Below are 26,123 nucleotides of genomic sequence, written 5' to 3'. Positions count from 1 at the left end.
TACATGGCTTGTTAAATGCACATGAGGTATCTCAGGGTGGGGAAGGCCATGGGGGACCTAGTGATGGAACAGGCCCCCAAGGCCTCCCTGACCCACTAAGATAGCTCATGCTTCCCCAACTCCCTCCCGTGCCGGACTCACTTACCTTGCAAAAATCCTCTCTGCTGCAGTTTCTTTCCCTTTGAGGGAGAGGAGAGTCGGCTTGGAAATGCTTTTTGCGCCAACAATGGAAGCTCCTGGGTGCCATAATATTGCTTGAGTTCAAAAGAGATCATGGCCCCCAGAACCTTCCATTCTGGGGTGGGGAGTGTTTGCTTTGTTTACTTTGCCTATGGGGCAAAGCATGGAATTGGAGTCGGCCAGGTACAGGAACCAATGTCGCGTTTGCTGGCCTTAGTTTGAGGGCAGGAACAAAGTCTTCAACTAAATGGGGAGGCATCGTGGGGCGAGTCAACTTGCACCTGTGTTCAAGCTGCTGGTGGCAGCAGCCATCTGAGCAGCCACTATCTCCCCTTCGCAGCCAGCCACCCAGCCTGTCCGACCTACTCCTGGCCTGACTGGCTGTTAGGCCAGATCTTGACCCCTTCTCTCCATGTTGTCCTCCCAACTCAAGTGGCGACAGCGGCTTGAGTTTCTCTGCTCCATCCTTAAGGAAGAAACTGGAGGCGCAGAACAGGATTGCTCTCAAGAAGATGCAGGTGCGCTGCTCGCTTGTGTGCAGTGGCCTTGTTGAGATCAGTCCTGTTCTGTGCCTCTGGTTTCTTCCTTTTGGACGGAGCAGAGAAACTCAAGCCACTGCCACTCAAACACTTATTATCTGAACCTTGGGGAGTGTCTTCTGTGTGTGAGTGCAACACTTGAAAATGCAGCGAATTGTTGCGTTTTCAACCACTCCATTTCCTTACCGAAGGTGCTCCCTATCTCCCCAAGGTCTCAGTTCAGATAAAAAGTGTTTGAGCGTCAGTGGCTTGAGTTTCTCTGCTCTGTCCGAAAGGAAAAAACCAGAGCCGCAGAGCAGGATTGACTTTAAAAAGACGGGTGTGCTGCTCGCTCATGTGTGCTGGCCTTATTGAGGTCAATTCTGCTCTGCGCCTCTGGTTTCTTTCAGAAGGAGCTGAGAAATGTAACGCTTTAAACCACAGCGAATTTGCTTTGTTTTGAACCACTCCATTTGCTCATAGAGGGAGAATCTAGTTTCCCCAAGGTCTCCCTTCTGATAAAAAATTTATGAGACCCTATCTGGTGTTTCAAAACAAAGTGATTTGCTTCGTTTTGAACAGTTCCATTTGCTCACCAAGGGAGAATCCAGTTTCCCCAAGGTCTCCCAATAAAAAGTTTATCAGTGGCAGTAGCTTGGGTTTCTCAGCTCCATCTGAGTGGAGGAAAGTGGAGGTGCAACAGCAGGATTGCTCTCAATAAGGCTGGCGCACGCCCACAAGCAGTGCACCCGGGTCTTGTTGTTTGAGAGCAATCCCGCTGCTGCTGCTCTGCTTTCATCCATTTGGATGGAGCCGAGAAACCCAAGCTGCTGCCGCCGCTTGAGCAAGAAGGATGAGGAGGGGAAGAGCAGTGAGGATCTGTGCCAGCTGGCCGGTCGGGTAAGGTGGCTGGCTGTCTGGGGAGGGGGATTGTGGCTGCTGAGGTGGTTGCCGCTGCTGCCGGCTTGGATGTGGGTGCCAAGCACCTGGCCCCTCAATAGCTCCCTGCTCAGTTGAAGGCTTCCTTCCTGCCCTCAAATTAAGGCTGGAGCATGCAAGCGAGATGCAGCTGGGCCCTGGACGATTCCACGTGTTGCCCCATAGGTGTGCAATCAAAGCAAACACTCCCTCCCCCAGAGAATGGAAGCTTTTGGGGGCCACGATCTCTGTTGCAGAGAATGGGTGTTTGAACTTAAACAATATTACAGCACCCAGGAGCTTCCATTGAGTCCTACAGGAATAGGGCGGTATATAAATTTAATAAAATAAATAAATAAAATAAATTGTCAGCAGGGAAAGCATTTCCAAGCTGACTCTCCTCTCCCTCAAAGGGAAAGAAACCACGGCAGAGAGGAGACAGATTTTTGCAAAGTGAGTCCTGTGTGGCAGGAAGGGAGGGGGAAGCAGTTGTGAGGAGTAGGAGGGGAATAGGGTGAATGTTGCAGAGCCTCTGTAGTCGCTCGCTCGTAAGGGTGAACGACTGCTGTGGTGCTGCAATATTTGTAATTTTGGGATTTGCTCGTAAACAATAGGGGGCGCTGATTGCGTAACTTTGAACAATTGTTAAGAGAACACTTGAACCTCTGGGATTACCTGTATATACAAAATGTAGCCACTGAACCTTATCTGCATCAGAAATGACTGTGGGGGAGGATATGGAAACTTTGAAAGAATAGCATTACAAAAAGTCACTTTTCCAATTCCCCTTAATTATGCTTGATTCACTTGAGGCCTGTACATATTTGCCAAGATAACCCTTTGACCTAAAACATGTTAGTGAGCACCTGACTAAATAATGGAAGGTCTTAGTGCAAAGAGGCTTGGATATCTGCAGGGGCACATAACATGTTGATCATGTCATCATTCAGATGCAATGACATGTTCTTGTGTTAGATGTTATGATACAAGTACATACTACTAGCATTTGTGTGACGATGTTATAATATACATCATTTTGGTGTTTCTGTAAATTGCTGAAGACAAGATTGTAGCAAGTTTGCTACAGTCTGAACATACAATCCCCTATTCCAGAGGTCCCCAAACCTTTTAGTACTAGGGACCAGTTTAGTGGGAGACAAATTTTCCATGGACCAGGGGGGATGGTTTTGGTTAGTCACCTCCAGCTCTATGGTCCGGTTCCTAACAGACCACGGACCAGTACCAGTCCATGGCCCGGGTCTCAGGAACCCTGCCCTAGTAATTATGTGGGTTGCTCTCACACATATATTTCAGCAGCTTATTTTCTGATGTTTAAAGGAGTAGTGTATTGTGATAACATACCAAGTAACTTTGCCCACAAGAGCTTACTTTAAAAGAGGACTGTGTTTATTGAGTAAACTTGTGACCACAAAATGAAATGATTTTTGTTAAGGAGTCAGCTCAAGTCATAATGTAAGTTGAAAGGTAAGGGACCTTATTCACTGGAGACAATGCTTGCTTGTATTTTTTGAATGGAGATCTAAATGGGACAATTGTGTTCGGGGGGGGGGGAAATGAGAACTCAATCCGTCATTATCTTAAGTCTGGTTAGATAATTTAATTTCTAATTAAAAAGTGCTAAGAAGGGAGAAACCTCTGGAAAGGCTAGAATTTGTAAAGATGCAACATGGCTTGAAAACAATAATAGAAGAAAAAGTAAGCAGCTGTAAATCAGAAAGGAAAACTGAGACAAATTGATAGAGATGGACTGCAGCAGTACATACTTTCCCATGTTTTAATTAAATTTGCTTTCATCATAAATGTTGCTAAATTACTAGTGATACCTGTAGGTGTCATGGTTTGGATAGATGAGACCAACTAAAACAAAATTCTGAGGCTTGAGGTTTCCTTTAAGAACATGTTTATTGGCTACAAAGTATTGCACTGTCAAAAGTGAAACTAAGATTAAAGTTCCCTCCAAAAGTTACGGTATACAAAGTTAAACTTCCCACCCTATTACTATGTAATCAACTACGTTTCCCAATAGAATAGTTTGGCAGGCTTTCTAACAGAAAGCTCACCCTCCCAGTCCAATAAACAGAAATGACCTTGGTTCCCACAGGACAGAGAATTGTTTAACCTAACAGAAAAATTCCACACACCCCTCCTAGTCTGGTGGCAACCAAAACCGAACCTCATTCAGGCTCATTGCAGAGTTCACAGTAGGATCATTGACACATAATTTACCATTGATTAAAATGTTACTAAATTATAATTTTGCTACAATATAATTATACATTTTGTTGCTACTTTTGTATCTTTTAAATGTTTCATGGAACTGTATTTCAATTGTGAGTTTTGTTACTGTTGTTCACAGGGATGCTAAAGAGAGTAAACTGAAATTTCTTTTGTTTATATTTTTCATATTAAAAGTGTCTACTCTGGATGATTTACTTTCTGCCCTGCTGAGAGGATGTAGTGGTAATGATAGCAGAGTCCGTTTCCGTTTCCAATCTCTCTAACCACAAGTAAGTCCCTAACAATAGTATATAAACATTACCATGACATTTTCATTTAAAACTATGTTTCATTAAGTTATATTTATGGTTTAGAAATGTGGGTACATGTCTGTATATCTATTAATACACCAGTTCATTTGTTACACAGCCAGGAGTTTTCAGTACTTTAATGTTTCAGATAATCCCCATCAACCTCTCTGAAAATTGCTCTACAGTGGAGAAGTTGTGCTGGCTAATATTGTATATGTTTTGGCTTCCAGGTATTTCTGTATTTTGCTATTGTAAAGTTGTGTGAATGCCAGCACACATAATTCCATACATTCAAAGACTGTTCTTCACATACTTCGAGTGTGAATGTCTCCAGGAGAAAGATGTCAGTTCAATGATATCAGACAGGATCGTGGGTGAGTACTTAGCCAACCCTGATGCCTAAACAGACAATTCTATTCAGTTAGGGGAGAAAAAAGTACTTTTAAAAAGTACTTTGTTTACTTTATTTTACTTTAAATAAGAGAACCAGCCTCTTCATTCAAGCTTATTGTTCTTTCCTCAAAGGACTAAAAAGGGCAATGACTTCTCTGCCTATATATGCATTGTGTGTGTGTGTGTGTGTGTGTGTGTGTGTGTGTTTGTCGCAATGTATAGAATAAGTCAAATTAGATTTTTCTTTTTTCTTGTGGGATATGTGGATAAGCAGGAGACTTTGTTGGGAGGGGAACAGGATTGGAAGGCTAGAAATGATTGTCCATAGAGCTATGAGAAATGTTAACAAAAGTCAAGTGAAAAGTGTCCTGTGCCCACTACTTTTTCCACTGAAAACAAATGCATTATGGATCTGGAATAGAAATAAATCATAAAAGTAGTTGATTTCAACAAAAAATGTTAAGCCTCACCATCCCGGCACTGCTTTTCCTTTGTGAAGTGTGTGCCTGTTGCCAAAGCCTTATATACAAGTAGTCCTTGACTTAGAAGAGTTTGTTTACTGACTGTTCAAAATTACAATGGCACTGAAAAAAGTGATTTATGACCACTTTTCACAGTTATGACCTTTGCAGCATCCCCATGATCATGTGGTCAAAATTCAGATGCTTGGCCATTGATTCATATTTATGATCATTGCTATTTCCCAAGGTTCTTGACTTAGAAGAGTTTGTTTACTGACTGTTCAAAATTACAATGGCACTGAAAAAAGTGATTTATGACTACTTTTCACAGTTATGACCTTTGCAGCATCCCCATGATCATGTGGTCAAAATTCAGATGCTTGGCCATTGATTCATATTTATGATCATTGCTATTTCCCAAGGTCATGTGATCACCTTTTGCAACCTTCTGCCAAGCAAAAAAAAAGCCTTGGTGGAGCAGTGGGCTAATGCCTCCTTAAGTAACACCAGCTGCCTGCAATTAGTGCAGGTTCGCATCCCACCAGGCTCAAGGTTGACTCAGCCTTCCATCCTTCCGAGGTAGGTAAAATGAGGACCCAGATTGTTGGGGGCAATTAAGCTGACTTTGTAATAATGCCGCTTGGGGTGTGTGTGAAAGCCCTAATAAGCAGGCATATACATAGAATGAAGGCTACTGCTAAGCTTGTAAGCCGCCCTGAGTCTTCGGAGAAGGGCGGGATATAAATGGAATTAAAAAAAAAAATCAATGGGCAAGCCAGATTCCCTTAACAACTGGGTTAGTAATTTATCAGCTGCAGTGATTCACCTAACAACTGAGGCAAGAAAGGTCATAAAATGGGACAAAACTCACTTAACAAATGTTTCACTTAACAACAGAAATTTTGGGCTCAATTGCCTTGGTGGAGCAGTGGGCTAATGCCTCCTTAAGTAACACCAGCTGCCTGCAATTAGTGCAGGTTCGCATCCCACCAGGCTCAAGGTTGACTCAGCCTTCCATCTTTCCGAGGTAGGTAAAATGAGGACCCAGATTGTTGGGGGCAATTAAGCTGACTTTGTAATAATGCCGCTTGGGGGTGTTGTGTGTGAAAGCCCTAATAAGCAGACATATACATAGAATGAAGGCTACTGCTAAGCTTGTAAGCCGCCCTGAGTCTTTAAATGGAATTAAAATTAAAATAAATTAAAAAAAATGTGGTCGTAAGTTGAGGACTACCTGCATTTGTTACTTAATGTAACAGGTAACTTGATGAGAGACAGGCCTAAATTGAATGGGAACGCAGAAAAGATTCTCAGTTTGGCTTTCTTTTATTGTAATAATTCATAATGAATTTTTCTGACAGTAGCAGGCAATTCCATTTGCAATAGGAATAACACTGTAAGCAGTCCCAGATATCATTTTAAGTTTCCACATACTGGCACTTGAGCAACCTGGGAAATATCATGAAACTTAAACCTATCTCTCTAGCATAGTTCAAAGCAATGGATTGGGAAAAATTATTTTGAAGGTGCTTCAGATTTAGAATTATCTTTGACTGGACTCTTGGGATTTTACCATCTGCATACAGATGTCATTGTCAAGCTTGGAAAAACTTCATGTTGTTTCGGATATTTTTTTCCACCTTGGCTTGCCTACAGAACCAGGGGAGGGGAATGGGGAAGAATAGAATGTGCATTGCAGCTGTGGAGCTGTAAGGTCATTCATGAGTTTGTTTTGGAAACTGAAGATTCTTTCTCATAATAATTGTCTGGAGTTTAATTGGATAATGTGACTTGCACTGTCAGGGGGAAAGGGAGTTTCTATACTTTTAATATATAGCTTTTGCACCAATTTAATCAGAGCTGACTTTCCATTTGTTAATGCCGGTATGTGTTGTTCAGTAAAGTCTTGCATTAGAGATAATAATGTCTCAGGTGTGCTTTACTTCATGGAGATCATCAGCCAGAACTTTGACAGTCATTGCTTTTGTCTTTTCATTTAATAATACAGTAAATTAGAACTTGACTAAGTATCACTTGTCATATTTCTACTCAGCAAGTCAGCTGAATGGAATCTGAGACATTCTAGATGCAATTGACATACCTTATTCTAATTTATTCTGATTGAATGTATATAAGCACTTCTTTAGGGTTCATAGATAACTGGACAGTGAGACAGACAGTGTTTGGAATTGCTACCTCGTTTTTCTCTCCAAAAGGAAATCAAGCCTGAATTAAGGATCATTACCTGCATGTTTGTGGGAAATTAGATTGAAATACTAATACACAATTGTTAGTAGTTTGTTATGGAACCAATACTATTTATATAATTGAGATTTTTTATTTTATTTTACGTTATGTGTGTCTTGGAAAAAAAACCAATGGAAAAGACAAGAGACAGCAACATAAACCAATAATTTTTACTTTAAGATTCAGTGGTTTATTTTTCTAATAATTTGGAACATAGCAAGCATAATAACACATCATCACATACATTAATAACCCATTGCAATGAGGACCAAATGGCAATAGCAGATTCCAATAGAACAGCTATAGGCCAATGGCAAATCAATCAGGTCCAGTCCCAACCTTTTATACCCTTTCTTGTTCTAAGACTGTAGTCAGATGGTCTGCTGATTTTTGCTGACTTTTGCTTACCCCCTGCTGACCTACTTTCCACATATACTTTCTGCTGAACATAACTTTCCACATATACCCGTGTACATTGGAACCTGCATCCAGCAGCTACTTTCAGTTCGCTATTTCTCCCACAGTTATAATACTCATGTTCCAAATATACATAGACCTATCTACTTTGCAATTTCATATTGCACAAAGCTCAGCAGATTACAAATAGTACATTTGTATTGTGAAATAGTATATAGTTCAAGTCAAAGTTTGGTTTTAAATCACTACTGTGGGGCCTATCTCAGCTTTGCTCCAGCCTCACCTTGTTATATGAGGAGGGGACTATATTTTCATCTCCCACATATGTATAGTAAAAGAAATGCTTGTTTGGTAAATTTCAAAACGGCTTTATTGAAATGACTTTGGAAGAGCTAAATAGTACAGATAATGTGAAAATATTTTCCTGTTTATTTTATGTGCCTTTGATTTTCAATAAAATGTAGGAACATCACATAACAGGTGCCAGTTGTTTGGTAAATATTTGTTTCTTCAGATTTTTGATAGAGGAAAAAAAATCACATTCACAGATATTTAGCAGTAGAGGAAAATTTTTAATTCCAGCTTTCTGTACTTAATTTTCATTAAAAGAAATGTTAGACATTTATTTGCATGTTCTGTGGAATACCTATTCTGGTTCTATGTTTGCTGTATATACAACTTTACTGTAGTCAGACATTGCTGCATTATTTGTTTTAAGAAAGCAGCTTTTGAGTATCACTTCTGATGTATTTTTGTCTTTGGTGGATAAATTGATTAAACAAGAAAAAAGTTAAGCAAATGATTGGTCCATTAGTGGGGGAAAGTGGCAAGAAGGTGACAAGCAATAGGGAGAAAGCAGAACTATTTAATTCGTTTTTTGCATCTGTCTTTACACAAAGGGAAAAAACAGTCCAACCTACCCAAACCAGTGCCATAAAAAACAGAATAGAAACGCAAGTTAAGATAGGCAAGAAAATGGTAAGTGAGCACCTGTCCAGCCTAGACGAGTTCAAATCACCAGGACCAGATGGATTACACCCCAAGGTTCTCAAGGAACTGGCAGACGTGATCTCAGAACCACTGAACTATATTTTTCAAAGATCCTGGAGCACTGGGGAACTACCAGAGGACTGGAAGAGAGCTGATGTAGTTCCCATCTTCAAAAAAAGGGAAAAAAATAGATCCAGGAAACTACAGACCTATCAGCCTGACCTCAATACCTGGGAAGATTCTGGAAAAGATAATCAAACAACAAATCAGTGAACACCTTGATGCAAACAAAGTCATCACTAAAAGTCAACATGGGTTTGTCAAAAACAGATCATGCCAGACAAATCTTATTACATTCTTTGACCAAGTGACAAAATTAGTGGACCAGAGGAATGCTGTAGATATAATTTACTTGGACTTCAGTAAGCCATTTGATAAAGTAGATCACAACCTACTACTTGATAAGATAGAAAAATGTGGGTTAGATAGCATCACCACCAGATGGATTCATAGCTGGCTGACAGGCCGTACTCAGCGTGTGGTCCTCAATGGAACCGCATCTACATGGAAGGAAGTGTGTAGTGGGGTGCCCCAGGGCTCTGTTCTGGGCCCAGTGCTCTTCAATATCTTCATTAATGATTTGGATGAGGGGATAGATGGGGAACTCATCAAATTTGCAGACGACACCAAGCTGGCAGGAATAGCCAATACTCCAGAAGATAGGCTTAAGATACAGAAGGATCTGGACAGACTCGAACACTGGGCACTATCTAACAAAATGAAATTCAATGGTGAAAAAAGTAAGGTTCTACATTTAGGCAGGAAAAATCAAATGCATAGGTATAGTATAGGTGGTACCTTGCTCAATAGTAGTAACTGTGAGAGGGATCTCGGAGTCTTAGTAGACAATCACTTCAATATGAGCCAGCAGTGTGCTGCAGCTGCCAAAAAAGCCAACACAGTGCTAGGCTGCATTAACAGAGGGATAGAATCAAGATCGTGTGAAATACTAATACCACTTTACAATGCTTTGGTAAGGCCACACCTGGAATACTGCATCCAGTTTTGGTCACCACGATGTAAAAAAGATGTCGAGACTCTAGAAAGGGTACAGAGAAGAGCAACAAAGATGATTAGGGGGCTGGAGGCTAAAACATATAAAGAACGGTTGCTGGAATTGGGTATGTGTAGTTTAATGAAGAGAAGGGTGAGGGGTGACATGATAGCAGTGTTCCAATATCTCAGGGGCTACCACAAAGAAGAGGGAGTCAAGCTATTCTCCAAAGCACCTGAAAGCAGGACAAGAAGCAATGGATGGAAACTAGTCAAGGAGAGAAGCAACCTAGAACTAAGGAGAAACTTCCTGACAGTTAGAACAATTAACCAGTGGAACAACCTGCCTCCAGAGGTGGTGAATGCTCCAACACTGGAGGTTTTTAAGAAGAGACTGGACAGCCATTTGCCTGAAATGGTATAGGGTTTCCTGCCTGAGCAGGGGGTTGGACTAGATGACCTCCAAGGTCCCTTCCAACTTTATATTATTATTATTATAACTAACAATCTCTTTAACAAGATTGCAGAATAGTATTCTCTTTTAAAGTTCATACCTCATATGAGTTTTTCTTATGTTTTTAAAATTATGTTCAGAGAAAATGGAATCCAAGATGAGGTTGCCCCTGAATCCAGTGCACCAAATGGAAATTGCTTGAGAAATAGGAACACTGAGGTTTTTGTAAGTACTATGATTTCTAATTTCATAAAATTAGATGGGAAAAAATGGAATTAGATCTTGAATCTCACTGGGTGCAATTTATAACTTAAACCATATTGTGTGTGTGTGTGTGTGTGTGTGTGTGTGTGATGCTGTCAATTTAATATATTTAAGTTCAAGGGTATGTCTAGAGTTAATCTAGATCCAGTTGATAATGCTGGATCAATGTAGTTGGTACCTCTATATCTATTCTATAACAATTTTGTCAAGGAATTTGTCCCTTCACATACTGTTCCTGTGTCATGGAGTGGATTTCATCTTTATCATTTTAGAAAGGGAAAAGAAAAGTCCGAGAACAATGCGAAAACAGAAGAAGAAATTCTTCCAATAGTAGATGGTCAAGCCAGCTGCAAAATGGAGAAGTGGTTGAAGCCGTTACATTGTTTGAGGTGATCAGTATGGGGAAAAGAGCTATGCAGGTACATCTACATATTTTCTGGATTGACTAGACATCTATAAATTAAACTGTTTATGAAAACCTTGTTCCTTTGCTCTCTTTTATTTCACTGTTGACAAATGCCATTTTTAGTTTTTGATCTGTTTTTTGCAATCTGGTTCAGTCTGTGGTAGATGACTGGATTGAAGCCTACAAAAAAGATAGAGATGTGGCACTTCTGGATCTCATTAACTTCTTCATTCAATGTTCAGGCTGTCAAGGTAAAAATCCTTTTTCTACATTATAAAGAGAGACAATGATTTTTTTTCCATAATGTATTCAGTGTATTCTTGTTTACAATATAGGATTATATTTGTTGATGATTGGTCCAAGTAGATAAAAGGGTGGACGGAAGCTGGCAAAAATGAGAAGCATCAATTCTCAGGCTAAAAGAACCACCATTGTATGCATACATGAGCAAATGTTTCCTAATCTCAGGATTGGGAAGAAAATTCTAAATTTCTATTTTTTTCAATGAATTTCTTATTTTTGTTCACAAAGTTAAAATACAAACTCCAGACAAAAGGAAAAAAATACAAGAACAAAGCAAAACTAAACTAAATTAAACATGGAAAATGTTCATAAATAAACCCAACACGTACACATAAAATGTCGCTTCTATACTGATAAATATATTCCAGCAATAATAGTCCCCCCCTTGTGAAAGGTCCACAATGTTATGAATGTCTACAACTCTTGTTTATCCAACTAATTTGACCTGGCATCTATCTACTATATAAAAAAAACAGTTAAGCGGTAAACTCAACAACAAAGTCACATTGTAAAGTCCCCTTTTAACAGTCTAATAATATATTTAACCAGAAAGTTCACAATGGCTTCCAATCTACCATGAATTACCGTAATCATTAAATCTGATATGTCCAGGATCAAATATTCTCTATCCTCCTTAATGATAAAACTTTTTCTTAAATATTTAACTGGGATCTTTCCCAACAATTGTATCTCATCCCTCAACGTCATAAATCTCTGTTGTAAATATCTCGATAGCATTTGTTGTTCAAAGAATCTTCCTACAAGTTGAAATGCAGCATCTCTTTGCAATTGTTTTCTGATTGGATATAATAAGTCCATTATCCAATCTCCATCAATCTTCTTAATATAGTCCAGTCCATCATTCAGCAATTCTGCCATCTCTAAAACTTTTGAACTCATGCCCCTTTTAGCCTTCTTCAACAAGCCTGCAATTCTCAAACCAGACTCCAAACTTCAATCTGCCAGCAACAAATTAGATTCCAATCCATCCGATTGTAAGTCTGGTTTAACTACTGTTACTTACATCCGAGTGCCATCTTTGGGTTGATTTAAAACTTGTTAATTTACCAAACCTTTTATCCAAGTTTTCAATTAGCACTTGTATGTTGAAAAAAATTTTTTTCAAAGGCTTCCCAGAGTGAGTTACCAAATTTCTATTGACTTAAAAAAGTGGAAGAAGAGGTACAGAATTTACACACTGGAGTAAACAGGTCTACGGCATTGTCTGAGTTCTGTGATATGCAGCTCTTTTGCACCTATATGGCTTCTATCTTGTCTGCAATAAAACAAGTTACCCAGCTATGTTTTATTGGTGACCTTGTATTATAAGCAAAATCCTGAATCCTGAAGATGAATGTTGAAAACATTGGAAATTCTGAAATACTAAGATATCTGAGATATGCTTATGAATATTGTACCAAGGGTTGTCAGTCCTATGCATGTTTCACCTGGATGTGCATTCTACTGAATTATTCATAGATGTAAATACAATTGTAATTAAATCTAATAATTAAAGTCAACGTAGTACAAAGGTGCAGAATATTTATTATGCTAGATGCTAGTTTTTGTTGACTTTTGAATCTGTGACACTGACCTCATTATTGTTTTAAAATAAAGTTTATATGCATATTGTTTTAAAATAAAGTTTATGTGCATATTACTGCAATGCATTAAAGGCTCGTTTAAATTTTCTATTGTTTCCATAGGAATGGTAACCGCAGAGATGTTCCAAAGTTTACAGAACTGTGAAGTGATGCATAAAATGACAGAGAAATTTGATGAAGTAGGTTCTTCCTTTTCTAAGGCAGGAGAACACAGCTTCATTGGTTTGAGGGACACATGGAAGAGGCATGTAGAAGGCTATAGTCAAAATTTCTGAGAATCATTTTCAATCTGTAATTTTATTTTTAATTATTTGCGCCTTTGCACAATTACCATAGCTACCAGCTGCAAATCCAAAAACCTAAGGATCAAGGAATTTTGCAGTATCTTGAGTTCTTCAGATTTGGCAAAGCTTATTCATGACCTGTTTACCTTTTCTCTTAGTTACTGCTGGGTCCTCTGTATTGAGAAATGTATGGGAAGTGCATTTGCCCCCACAGGGTTTAGGAAATACATAAACATTTTTCTCTTTTAATAGACCTGTAAATATTAAACTTTTTAACATTTGTTTTGCTAATTTTAATCTGTATTTTTAACTCTGGTATGTGTGTCACTGCATATACAAATATGTATATATGTGTATATATAAACACACACATACCCTGCTCATATACAATGTGTGTGTGTGTTTACACACACATACCATATACATACACATACATACTGTACATACATACATACATACATCTGAGTATCTTGGACTACATATGGCCTGCTGCATTTTTGATGCTTATGGTGGGCATGATTTTCAAAAAAGGATAGTAAACTTGTGTTTATCTTACTTTCAAGTTCTCAGAACTCCCAAGATTTTTAAAACTAACGTTCAATGATTCTGAATGTTTTTATATAACAGTTCATTATGTGTGCTTCTTCATTGACAAAATTGCTGGCAGCTTCACTCATGAAAAATGAAGATATATGTAAGGAGTTGCCAATACCTTGGAGGTGATAAGGAAATCCTTACTTGTACAGAAATGTCAACGTACCAAAAAACTGTTTGAACTTAGCTATGGATGTTTATAATTGTATTTAATTGTTATGAGAACATTGATGTTGTTAAACATCACTGCTTAAGTTTTGCTCTGCCTTTATGTATTATAGGAAACAGGATTGCAATATAAAAGGTTTATGGCTTATCCTTGGATTTTGACTGTTACTTGGCCAGCGGACATGGTAAAGTAATTATTTCACATATACTCAACCTTTTTTTGCTGGAATTTATGTAGGAATACCCACTAGGTTTCCTAGGCTGTATGCAAACCATATAGTGACAGTAACCAGGTTTGCTGCAAACTTTCACAAGATTCCAGGATCTTTTCGATATATAATAGAAAGGCTTGCACTTTCTAAAATACTAGTAGGAGTTCACTGGTTAGTCAGTTTTTATCATGTATTTCTAAATGTAATTCTTAAGAATGATATTCTTTGTTTCTCCATTAACTGAAAAGAATTACATTACTTATTGCATCATCTTCTCCTCTCTTGAACCAAATGCAATTATTTTCATGAATGCTGGCAACATGTTTTCAGTAGCTAACAAAATCAAGAAGACTACACACAGTTTTCTTTGATTTTACCTTGCTGTAGTATTCATTCCACTTCAGATCCTCACAGTTTGGAGAGGTGGGAAAGTTATGAAATGCTGGAGCTAAAGTAACCTTTCTCAGAGCTAATTGTGAGGGTTGAGGGCACCTTCTAATACAGACAACAACATTCTCTCAAATAAAGTGTATAGTGGCAGTCTATCAAATAGATGACTGTTCCCAGGGATGTGGGGCATACACCCAGTTGCTGTAGTGATATAAATCTCATATCTAACTCCTCATTGGCAATGAGAAGTCAACTATTTGTATAGTGAGGGAAAAATTATTTGATCCCCTGCTGATTTTGTACATTTGACCACTGACAAAGAAATGATCAGTCTATAATTTTAATGGTAGGTTTATTTTAACAATGAGAGAGAGTAACAAAACAATAAAAATGCATTCAAAAAAAGTTATAAATTGATTTGCATTTTAATGATTGAAATAAGTATTTGATCCCCTATCAATCAGCAAGATTTCTGGCTCCCAGATGTCTTATACAGGTAATGAGCTGAGATTAGGAGCACTCTCTTAAAGGGAATGCTCCTAATCTCAGCTTGTTACCTGTATATAAGACACCTGTCCACAGAAGCAATCAATCAATCAGATTCCAAACTCTCCACGATGGCCAAGACCAAAGAGCTGTCCAGGGATGTCAGGGGCAAGATTGTAGACCTACACAAGGCTGGAATGGGCTACAAGACCATTGCCAAGCAGCTTGGTGAGAAGGTGACACCAGTTGGTGTGATTATTCGCAAATGGAAGAATCACAAATTAACTTGTCAGTCTCCCTCAGTCTGGTGCTCCATGCAAGATCTCACCTCTTGGAGTTTCAGTGATCATGAGAACGGTGAGGAATCATCCTAGAACTACATGGGAGGATCTTGTCAATGATCTCAAGGCAGCTGGGACCATAGTCATCAAGAAAACAATTGGTAACACACTACGCTGTGAAGGATTGAAATCCTGCAGTGCCCACAAGGTCCCCCTGCTCAAGAAACCACATGTTCAGGCCCGTCTGAAGTTTGCCAATGAACATCTGAATGATTCAGAGGAGAACTGGATGAAAGTGTTGTGGTCAGATGAGACCAAAATCGAGCTCTTTGGTATCAACTCGCCGTGTTTGGAGGAGGAAGAATGCTGCCTATGACCCCAAGAACACCATCCCCACTGTCAAACGTGGAGGTGGAAACATTATGCTTTGGGGTGTTTTTCTGCTAAGGGAACAGGACAACTTCACTGCATCAAAGGGACGATGGTCAGAGCCAAGTACCTCCTTCACTCAGCCAGGCCATTGAAAATGGGTTGTGGATGGGTATTCCACCATGGCAATAACCCGAAAGGCAATAAAGGAATGGCTCAAAAAGAATCACATTAAGATCCTGGAGTGGCATAGCCAGTCTCTAGACCTTAATCCTATAGAAAATCTGTGGAGGGAGCTGAAGGTTCGAACTGCCAAACGTCAGCCTTGAAACCTTAATGACCTGGAGAGGATCTGCAAACAGGAGTGGGACAAAATGCCTTCTGCGATGTGTGCAAACCTGGTGGCCAACTACGAGAAATGTCTGACCTCTGTGATTGCCAACAAGGGTTTTGCCACCGAGTACTAAGTTATGTTTTGCAAAGGGGTCAAATACTTATTTCACTCAAAATGCAAATTAATTTATAACTTTTTTGAAACGTGTTTTTCTGGATTTTTTTGTTGTTATTCTGTCTCTCACGGTTAAAATAAACCTACCATTTAAATTATAGACTGATCATTTCTTTGTCAGTATGTATGTATGTATGTATGTATGTATGTATGTATTTATTTATTTATTTATTTATTTATTTATATTACATTTCTATACCGCCCTTTCCCGAAGGACTCAGGGCGGTTTACAGGGTAATTAAAAAAACGAATACAAAAGTTAAAACAGATTTAAAAAGAAAAAATTGTATGTGCCCCTGTCAAATAAAACCCCAGTTAAAATCAGATTAATCCTCAGCCTGGGCCAGAGAGCTCAAAGAGCCAGGTCTTCAGGCCCTGGCGGAATGAACGGAGGTCGGGGGCAGTCCTCAGCTCCACTGGCAGCTGGTTCCAAAGGGCAGGCGCCCCCACGGAGAAGGCTCTATCCCTGGGTGTTACCCGCCGGCAATCTCTTACCGGTGGGACCCTGAGAAGACCCTCCCTGTGGGAGCGCACTGGACGAAGGGAACTTGATGCCGGCAGCAGGTGTTCCCTCAGATATCCCGGACCCAAGCCATTTAGGGCTTTATAGGTCATGACCAGCACCTTGAATCTCACCCGGAGGGCAACTGGAAGCCAATGCAGCTCGCGGAGTAGAGGTGTTACATGGGAGTATCGGGAAACCCCCATCACAACTCACGCGGCCGCATTCTGCACCAGTTGAAGCCTCCGAGTGGTCTTCAAGGGCAGCCCCATGTAGAGAGCGTTGCAGTAGTCTAAACGGGAGGTCACGAGCGCATGAGTGACTGTGCGTAGGGCATCTCGGTCCAGATAGGGTCGCAACTGGCGCACCAGGCAAACCTGGGCAAAAGCCCCCCTGGTCACGGCTCCTATATGGTCTTCAAAACTGAGTCGTGAATCCAGGTGGACGCCCAAGTTGCGAGCCCTATCAACGGGGGGTAACACCTCACCCCCCATCGTTAAAGATGGAATACTCTGGTTGACCTGAGATGCCGATATGCACAGCCACTCAGTCTTGGCGGGATTGAGACGAAGCCTGTTTCTCCCCATCCAGACCTGGACCGCCTCCAAGCACCGGGACATCACGACGAGGGCATCGCTGGGTTGGTTCGGGGTGGAAAGAAAAAGTTGGGTATCATCAGCGTACTGATGATACCCCACCCCGAAACCACGAATGATCTCACCCAGCGGCTTCATATAGATGTTGAACAGGAGGGGCAAGAGAACCGACCCCTGAGGAACTCCACAAATGAGAGGCCTCGGGGCGGATCTCTGCCCTCCCGTCAACACCGACTGCGAACGGCCCAGGAGATAGGAGGAGAACCACCGTAAAACGGTGCCTCCCACTCCCAACCCCCTGAGACGCCGCAGTAGGATACCATGGTCGATGGTATCAAAAGCCGCTGAGAGATCTAATAGGACCAGGACAGAGGAACAACCCCTGTCCCGAGCCCGCCAGAGATCATTCACCAGCGCGACCAATGCCGTCTCCGTGCTGTATCCGGGCCTGAAACCCGATTGGTACGGGTCCAGATAATCAGTTTCCTCCAGGAACAGAGGGAGTTGATGCGCCACCACTCTCAACAACCTTCGCCAAAAAGCGAAGGTTGGAGACTGGACGGTAGTTATTTAAAACAGCCGGGTCCAGAGCAGGCTTCTTGAGGAGGGGTCTCACTACCGCCTCCTTCAATTTATTTATTTATTGAACTTATATACCGCCCTTCTCCCGTAGGACCCAGGGCGGTTCACAAGGCAATTAAAACAATATTACAATACAAAAGTTAATAACAATTAAAATAGATTAAATTATCCTTGATTGAAAATCTAAAACCCCTATAACTCTGATTAAAAAAGTAGAGAAACATACAAAATCAGCAGTGGATCAAATAATTTCCCCCCTCATTGTATTACTTCTTTCTCATCTGCAGTTTAAGCTTAATCTTATAACTCATCTAGGCACGAGTGTGAATTTTCTGCTAAATGAAGCTAAGGATCCAAGTTGTGAAGTATAAGGAAATCTTTTTTACTGCTGAGTATTGGTTGGAAAGCTTGAATTGATTGACAGAGCTGGGTCTGACTTACGCTGGCTACCACTGTGATTTCAAGGAAGAATTGTATGCTATGTATAGTGACAATTTTGCATGTTATTAAAAGCCTTTAGCATGTCCAGCTAGAAGAATCATCTAAAATTCAGTGCCTATAAAATTTCAGCCCCATCAGACTGAATGCAGTTGCTTCCATGTGTGATTCCAGATGTCAAAGCTCTGTGTAAACTTCCATGCCAAAGCATTGTCCTCAAGTATTCCTGGATGCCTTGGATTCTTTTCCATCAAACTGAACAGCTTTGTATCAAATGTTCTCAGATCTTTACATTTCTTGCAGGGTAATGAAGACTATCCACTCATCAAAGCAGGGTCCTATTGGAAGAGGTTCAAAACTAATTTTTGTGAATTCACTGCAGTACTAGTCCAACAATGTCAGTGCAGCATTTTGTATGACAGCTATTTGATGGACACAATCATCTCTCTTCTTACGGGTTTGGCAGATTCCATGGTCAGAGCGTTCAGGCATACTAGTACTTTAGCAGGTATGGACAACAGTATGCACTATTACTATTTAGTAGTTGGAAGTTTGATATCCTGCACTGTTGAAATGGTCAGAACATACGGATTGTTGATACAGTGAAAAAACCCAACTCTGGTGGCAAGTACATAGCAGTCTGAAAAGAATTCATCCTGTTGGTGATCCTCCAACAGGAGCATTGCAGAACTTTGTAAATCTGCTTTTCCTTACAGAACTTTATGCAATTAAAAATGAAGGAATGTAGTGCTAATACAGAAAATGTTATCATCCTTGGGTTATGGAAGATATGGAAAATTATCTAGTCTAACGAAAATATTTTTCTAAAATTTGTAATTGCTGACTCTTAGCAGAGCTACCATTAAATAAGAAGCATTGTTGTGCCTTTTAATACTGGAAGTATGGGAAACTGCTGGCCTATTCAAAACATTCTCTTTGCAAGTAGTTACCCACTGATTCAAACGCTGAGGTAGTCTCCCATCTATTATTTGCTATTATAGAGGAATGATCCTGTTGAACTCAGATTCCATCTGTTTGCAGATTGGAGCAACTACCTAGTGATACATAAAGGATAATGTTACTGATGAAAGAATAGGTGCTGTCTGTACAAAGAGCTAAAGTAGAAATATAGATAGTCAAGATCACTGTGACATGTAAATGTTTATCCTTGCTCTTTCAACCATTTTTTGTCTTGGAGTTTATAGTAAGAAAGCCATATCTTCAGACTACACATCCAAACTCTTTCTGATTTTTTTTCTCTCAAATAGCCTTCAGACTAATGGAAGATCTCATACTGCCTAAAAATGCTATAACCTCAGGTTTAGCCTGAGCTTTAGCTAGGACTCATTGCCATTTTTGATCCTGAAATCTCAGAATGGATATCAAAAAATTCAGAGTTAGAGAATGTGGCCAGTTGGAATGCTCCACATCCTAGTTTCTGGAGAATTGAGTTGCTTATTTTTGGTATTATTCCAACCAATGTGTTAATTTCTCTTGGCATCTTTAACTACAGTGGTTTATGCCTGTGTATTTTATTCCAGAGAGAATGAAGTTGAGACAGGTGGCTCAGACATGAGCCTCAGCTTTATGGGTCATGAATGCATCTTCTAGAAGACAAATTTTTAGAAGATATACTAAGCCAATTACTTAATTAAGAGGTACTTTCCAGTACTTTCATATTAAAAAAGGCTGTTGGATTTGCTAACAGCCTATTGTGGTCCTTAGGCTGACTGATTATTTTCACACTGTAGATAAAGCTGAATGGTAGATAAGAAAAAAAAAAGCTGAAGGAGTTGCCAGAAATGACACAAAATGTCAATCTAAGATGATGGATCATATGATGGAAAATTTGTTGTGGAACTACTGAAAACTATAAAAAAGACATTCAAAGTAAATATATATTAAATTAATAACTTAAAAGTTAAAATAACCAGCACAATTATGGGGACCCAAGTCTTATGTTGGAAAGAGCTTGGCAATCAATCTTAAAATCATCAACTGAGGAGTGGAAAAAAAGGTTACAGAATATTAAGCTTGTAAATAGAATGACTAGTTATATCCTGCCATGGGAATGACATATTAAATGAATACAGAAAAATTTAAAATATGGATTATAATTTAATTTTATGTTTTTAATTTTATTAAACATTACTTTGGTGTTCATGCTTATGGATTAATTATCAAAATAGGTATAGATCAGATGAAATGACAACTTTCAATATCTTTTAATATGAGATAAGTCTATAAAAATATCCATTGAAATATCAGTAAGAATGGCTGGATAGTGTATTTTATTTTTTAATGATATAGAATTTTAAATACCTGCCTCCAGAAGTTGTGAATGCAACACTGGAGGTTTTTAAGAAGAGACTGGACAGCCATTTGTCTGAAATGGTATAGGGTTTCCTGCCTGAGCAGTGGGTTGGACTAGGTGACCTCCAAGGTTCCTTCCATCATCATCATCATCATCATCATCTAAAAAATTAATACAAAACAAAATTTGCTCAAAGTAATAAAAAGATTAGTATGTACAATATATAATAATTTAATGATGAATGATTATTGTAATAATTTATAAAATGAGTCCTTATATGTTATAAATACAACTATGGGGAAAAATAAAAATTGGTTCTAACAATTTTTATGACATATGCTTTGCTGTAGCATTACAATTATTAAACAATAATAATAATTTAAAAACAATTTTAAATTTTGACAAGAAAATGTTTCCTAATTTTTGTACGTTGGTATACTGGCTAAGGCATTAGGTTAAAAAGCAGGAGACCCTGAGTCCTAGTCCCACTTTAGGCACAAAGCCAAATTGGTGACCTGGGCCAATCACCGTCTCTCAGCCCTAGAAAGGAGGCAATGATAAACCTGAAAAATCTTGCCAAGAAAACTGCACAGACTAGTCTAGGCAATCTCCAGAAGTCAGTGCTGGCTTAAGGCAGAAAAAAAATAACATTTTTTGGAAACTACTTTGAGAATGGTTTTTTTTTTGCTAGAATGTTATGGGTGACAAGTGACAAGTTCTTAAATAATTTGATACACAGATGCATACACACATACACATGCAAGATTTTTTGCAGCTAAAAAAGTAGTGTCAAGGTTATGTTGAAAAAAATTAATTCAGTGATAGGCATAAACTGTAGTCACATCTCTGGTGCTCACAGCTGAAGTAAGCTATTCCTGAGCTTTCCTTACTTTGTTGTAGATTTCTAAATTCGTAATGTTGAGATTCTAGACTTGATTTTGGTATTGTATTTGTTTTTGTTTCCAGCTATGAAGCTTCTTACAGCGCTTGTAAATCTAAATCTAAATCTAGAAGTAAGTAAGGATAACCTGGAAAGATTATATAAGGTGGAAAAGAAGAGGATCGTGGGAAAGAAAATCAATTCTAGACTGGACCACCTTGAGAGAAAAAAGAGAGAGGTGGGGCAATGTTTCAAGTGGAGATAAAATTTAATTTGGGAATCTGAGACCATGGTACTAAATTTGCCATTCAGTGCCATTAGCATTTAAACCTGTGACTGGGATTTGTATAGCACAGTCATCCCTGGTTACAAAGCTGCCATTTATTGGAGAGTTATGCTCTCATATGATGCTATAAGACAGGGGTGTCAAACTCAATTTCATTGAGGGCCGCATCAGCATTGTGGTTGCCCTCGGGGGGCCGGGTGGGTGTGGCTGGAATGGGCATGGCCTACTGGGTGGGCATGGCCAGCTCGACATCACACCCTTCAGGAGTGCTTGGGCAGGACTGGGGCAGATCTGATGGTCTCCAGCAGAGGAAGATGGGACTAGGATGAGCGCCGGGACATGGTCCCTCCCACTGTCCCTCTGTTTCTTCCTTCCTCTGTTCCTTCCTTCTTCCCTCCCACCCTCCGTTCCTTCCTCCCTCACTTTTTCCCTCTCTCCCTCGCACTCTTCCTTCCTCCCTCCCTTCTCACCCTCCGTTCCTTCCTTCCTTCCTCCCTCCCTCCCTTTTTCCCTCCCTCCCTCCCACCCTCCCTTCTTTCCTCCCTCCCACCGTTCTTCCCTCCCTGTTCCTTCCTCTCTCCCTTTTTTCCCTCCCTCCCACCCTCCCTCCCACCCTCCATTACTCCCTTCCTTCTTCCCACCCTCCGTTGCTCCATTCTGTCCTTCCTCCCTCTATTCCTTCCTTCGCCTTCTCATCTGTTTCCTTCCCCCGTGCTCAGGAAGGGGTGATGGGAGGGGGAGAGATTTCCAGCACTAACATGCTGCCGGCCATTCCTATACCATGTGAGCGGGTGGGGGCGGTCCCGTTGGAAGGGATGCCTCGTGGCTGCGAGGCTGGAGGTGCTGGGGTGTGTGTGCTGATCTACAACCTGGTTCTGTCCATCAAAGCCAGAACACGCTCAGCCTAAGATCCACTGGAACCAGCAAGGAGCTGCCCCACCGCCTCTGCCCTATCCCCCAGGTGTGCACACAGGGGATGGCCAGCGCCAGCATCCTAGTTGAAGTCTGCCTGCAGGGCAAGACAGCCAGCAGGGACGCAGTTCTCCACTTGCATGCGCACCCAGAGGATGGGGTGGGGCTGCGCCATGGATTTAAGGCTGAGTGCATTCTGGCTTTGATGGATGCAACCAGCTTGTAGACCAGTGCCAACCCCCCCGACACACACCAGTACCTCCAGCCTCATAACCACGAGGCTTTCCTTTCACTGGGACAGACCCACACACATGCGGGATAGCAAGACCAACGGCAACATGGCAGCACTGGCAATCTCTCCCCCTCCCATCACCCCTTCCTGAGCATGGAGGAAGGAAAGAGATGAGAAGGAGAGAAGGAAGAAAGAAAGTGTAGTGGAGAGTGGAATTGGGGGGGGAATCAACACTGGCTGGGATTGGCGCTTGCCGGGAGGCTTTGCTAGAGCTCTGTGAATTCGGCAGAGCGGTCGGGAGCTCCCGTGGCCTCCACAGTGGCTGGCAGCGGGGCGGGCGTCTTGGGGAGGGATTTTTAAAGGGGAAGAGGAGATTGACTAGGGTAAGATGATTTTATTTTCTCTTTTCTAGAGAGACAAGCCAGAAGGAGGGAGAGCGAAGTAGGAAGTTTATTCTCTGGAGAGAGAGAATAAAAAGCCTTTTCGCCAACTTCCTACCTCGCTCTCCCTCCTTTTGGCTTGTCTCTCTGGAAAAGAGAAAATAAAGTCATTTTCCCCGTGAATTTAAGGCTGAGCGTGTTCTGGCTTTGATGGGCGCAACCAGGTTGTAAATCAGTGCCCGGTCGGCCTGGGCCAGACCAAGGTGTGGTGGGCCGATCCTTCGCTCTTTCCAGAGCAGGTCCCCGGGCCAGATGGAACAACATATCAGGCTGGATGCGGCCTGTGGGCCTTGTGTTTGAGATGTCTGCTATAAGAGCTGCAGAATGGTTAGGGATGCAGGTGTTAAGATCTATATGGCACTGAGCCATTACATCTGAAATTAATATCTATTGAGAGAATTTGTGACCTTTTTCCCTTTTCCATACTATGAAATGGCAAGTATAGCTTGCTAAAAGGAAAAAGAAGTTACTTTCTGCTATAGATAACTCTCCACGGAGGAAATATTGAACAACATGATAACTATAAGAGCTTCTTCAAAGTTTCCTGGTTTTTTATATACTGCTTTCCTAACAAAATCTATTGCAGCTTTTCCTGGCCTGGTAACGTCTTGGAGGTGTTTTGGAGTAAATTCCTGTTATCCTCAGCTAATCTAACTAATGTTGATGGAAATTGTAGTCCATTATATCCAGATTACTGTATGCCTGCTCTGTTGGTATCAGCAAATTGAATATAGCCCAGCAGGTGGGGCTCATGGAAGAATGGAAGGAAGGATAAAAAAAAAATGCCCTAAGAGGGTATCTGCTTTAAACATAGCTTCCACAATTCTCCTTAGATTCTGCCATATTGTAATTTTTAAGATGACAGAAAATGAACCTGTGAAAAATTAGTAATACATTAATTTAATATAAATTTACATTAATTTAATGTATATATAATCTAAATGTAAACTAAATTAAACACAATGGACTAATTTAATGTAATTACTGTCGTGAACTCAAACCTCATTTTTTATCCTGATTTTATTTTATTTATTTAGAAAATTTATATTGCCTACTTGCATATGACGACTCAAGGCGGCCTACACAGATATAAAAACACTCTATAAAAAGAATAAAAATAAGAAAAAATAAGAAAATAATAATCACCCATATCCCCACCCCGGCGACAACACATTCAAACTAACCATTTAATTGCCTTTATCCCGCTCTGGGTTCCCCAGGACTGTTGGCAGAACCAGGTCTTCAGTGCCTTCCGGAGGAGAGTTAGAGTGGGCGCCAGTCTAATCTCTGGGGGAATGATGTTCTGAAGAGAGGGAGTCTCCATGGAGAAGGCCCTTCTTCTGGGTTCCACCAGATATATCTCCTTAGGAAATGGGACACGCAACATTCCTTGCTTCCCTGCTCTAGTGGATCAGGTAGATGTGGCTGTCAAAAGACAGTCCCTCAGATAACCTGGTCCCAAGCCACGAAGGGCTTTAAAGGTGCAACTTCCATAGGAGAGGTGTCACATGTGCACTGAGATTTGCACAAAACCATGTGGGCTGCTGCATTTTGCACCAACTGGAGCTTCTGGATGCTCTTCAGGGACAGCCCCATGTAGAGCGCATTGCAATAGTCAAGTCGGGAGGTGACTAAGGCATGAGTGACCGTGAGTAGGGATTGTTGTTCCAGGAAACTGTCCAACAGTCCCCCCACAGGTTCTGTTTGGGGCAGTGCCACCCCATCTAAACCAAAGGTGGCAATTCTGCAAGGGCCAATGAACCCCAAACCCAGAGGCACTCGGTCTTGCCAGGGTTCAGTTTCAACCTGTTGCTCCCCATCAAGCCCCTAACAGACTCCAGGCACCATGAGAGAGAGGTCACAGCATCGCTTAACTCATCACAGGCTGAGACATACAGCTGAGTATCGTCAGCATATTGATGATATCTCAGTCCATGGTGATGGATGATCTTACCTAGCTGTTTCATGTAGATGTTGAATAGGAGCAGAGAGAGTACCGAGCCCTGCGGGACCCCACAAAGCAGTGGGCAAGGGCTGGATTTCTTACCTCCTATTAACACGGACTGAAAGTGGCCACAGAGGAAGGAAGTGAACCAGAATAGCACAAGGTCCCCCACTCCCAACCCCTGAAGCCGCTCCAGAAGGATACCATGGTCGATGGTATCGAAAGCCGCCAAGAGGTCAAGTAGAGCAAGGATGGATGCACTACCTCCATCCTACTGCCACCAGAGATCTTCAAAAAGTGCGACCAATGCCATTTCTGTCCTATACCCAGGCCTGAATCCTGACTGGTAGGGGTCTAGATAATCCATTTCATCCAGGAGCTGCCACCTTCTCAACAACCCTCCCCCAAAAGGGAAGATTGGAGACAAGTAAGAAATTATCCAACAGGGTGGATTCCAGTGATGGCTTTTTGAGAAGATGTTGGACCACAGCCTCCTTAAAGTGATTGGGCACTACCCCCTCCTATAAGGAACCATTAATCACTACCAGAGTCCACCCATCTGTCACTTCATGGGAAGCTTTCACTAGCCAGGAGGGACATGAGTCTAAAACACAGGTGCTTGCGCCCATAATCCCTAGGGTCCTGTCCACTTCCTCAGGAGCAACAGGATCAAACCATTCCCAGATAACAGGGCAAGAACCTGCCTCAGGGGACTCCACCAGACCACCAACCACTCTGGCATCTAACTGGGTACGAAGTCGAGTGATTTTGTCTTCCAGAAAATCTGCAAATTCCTCAGAGCGCCCCTTCAGGTGAATCTCAGTCTCTGTTGTGATTCTGTGCCAGCCTGTGATCCTGGCAGCTGAGTCTGGGGAATCTGAGGAGGAGGGGCCTGGGGAGCCATTGGAGTCAGAGGAAGGCTCTGATGAGCTCCAAGACTTACATTC

At 41.1% G+C, this 26,123-nt stretch overlaps 1 protein-coding gene across 3 annotated transcripts in view; it reads left to right on the top strand.

Annotated features, from left to right (window-relative positions):
- Positions 1-26,123, top strand: part of LOC308667670 (cohesin subunit SA-2-like) — a 131,119-nt gene that overhangs the window by 5,510 nt on the left and 99,486 nt on the right. For all 3 annotated transcript variants that reach the window (XM_081327063.1, XM_081327062.1, XM_081327061.1), the window contains exons 2-10: positions 4,050-4,144; positions 4,396-4,539; positions 10,321-10,405; positions 10,717-10,863; positions 11,005-11,101; positions 12,860-12,936; positions 13,917-13,988; positions 18,471-18,675; positions 21,448-21,599. In XM_081327063.1, the coding sequence (XP_081183189.1) occupies positions 4,490-4,539; positions 10,321-10,405; positions 10,717-10,863; positions 11,005-11,101; positions 12,860-12,936; positions 13,917-13,988; positions 18,471-18,675; positions 21,448-21,599 (885 nt within the window). In that variant the 5' untranslated portion in view covers positions 4,050-4,144; positions 4,396-4,489. The remainder of the gene's footprint in view (positions 1-4,049; positions 4,145-4,395; positions 4,540-10,320; positions 10,406-10,716; positions 10,864-11,004; positions 11,102-12,859; positions 12,937-13,916; positions 13,989-18,470; positions 18,676-21,447; positions 21,600-26,123) is intronic.

Source organism: Vipera berus, assembly GCF_964194415.1.
Source record: "Vipera berus genome assembly, chromosome: 4".
NCBI classification, from domain to species: Eukaryota; Metazoa; Chordata; class Lepidosauria; order Squamata; family Viperidae; genus Vipera; species Vipera berus.
The sequence above is the reverse complement of the archived record's forward strand: the minus strand, read 5'-3'. Positions and strand labels throughout refer to the sequence as shown.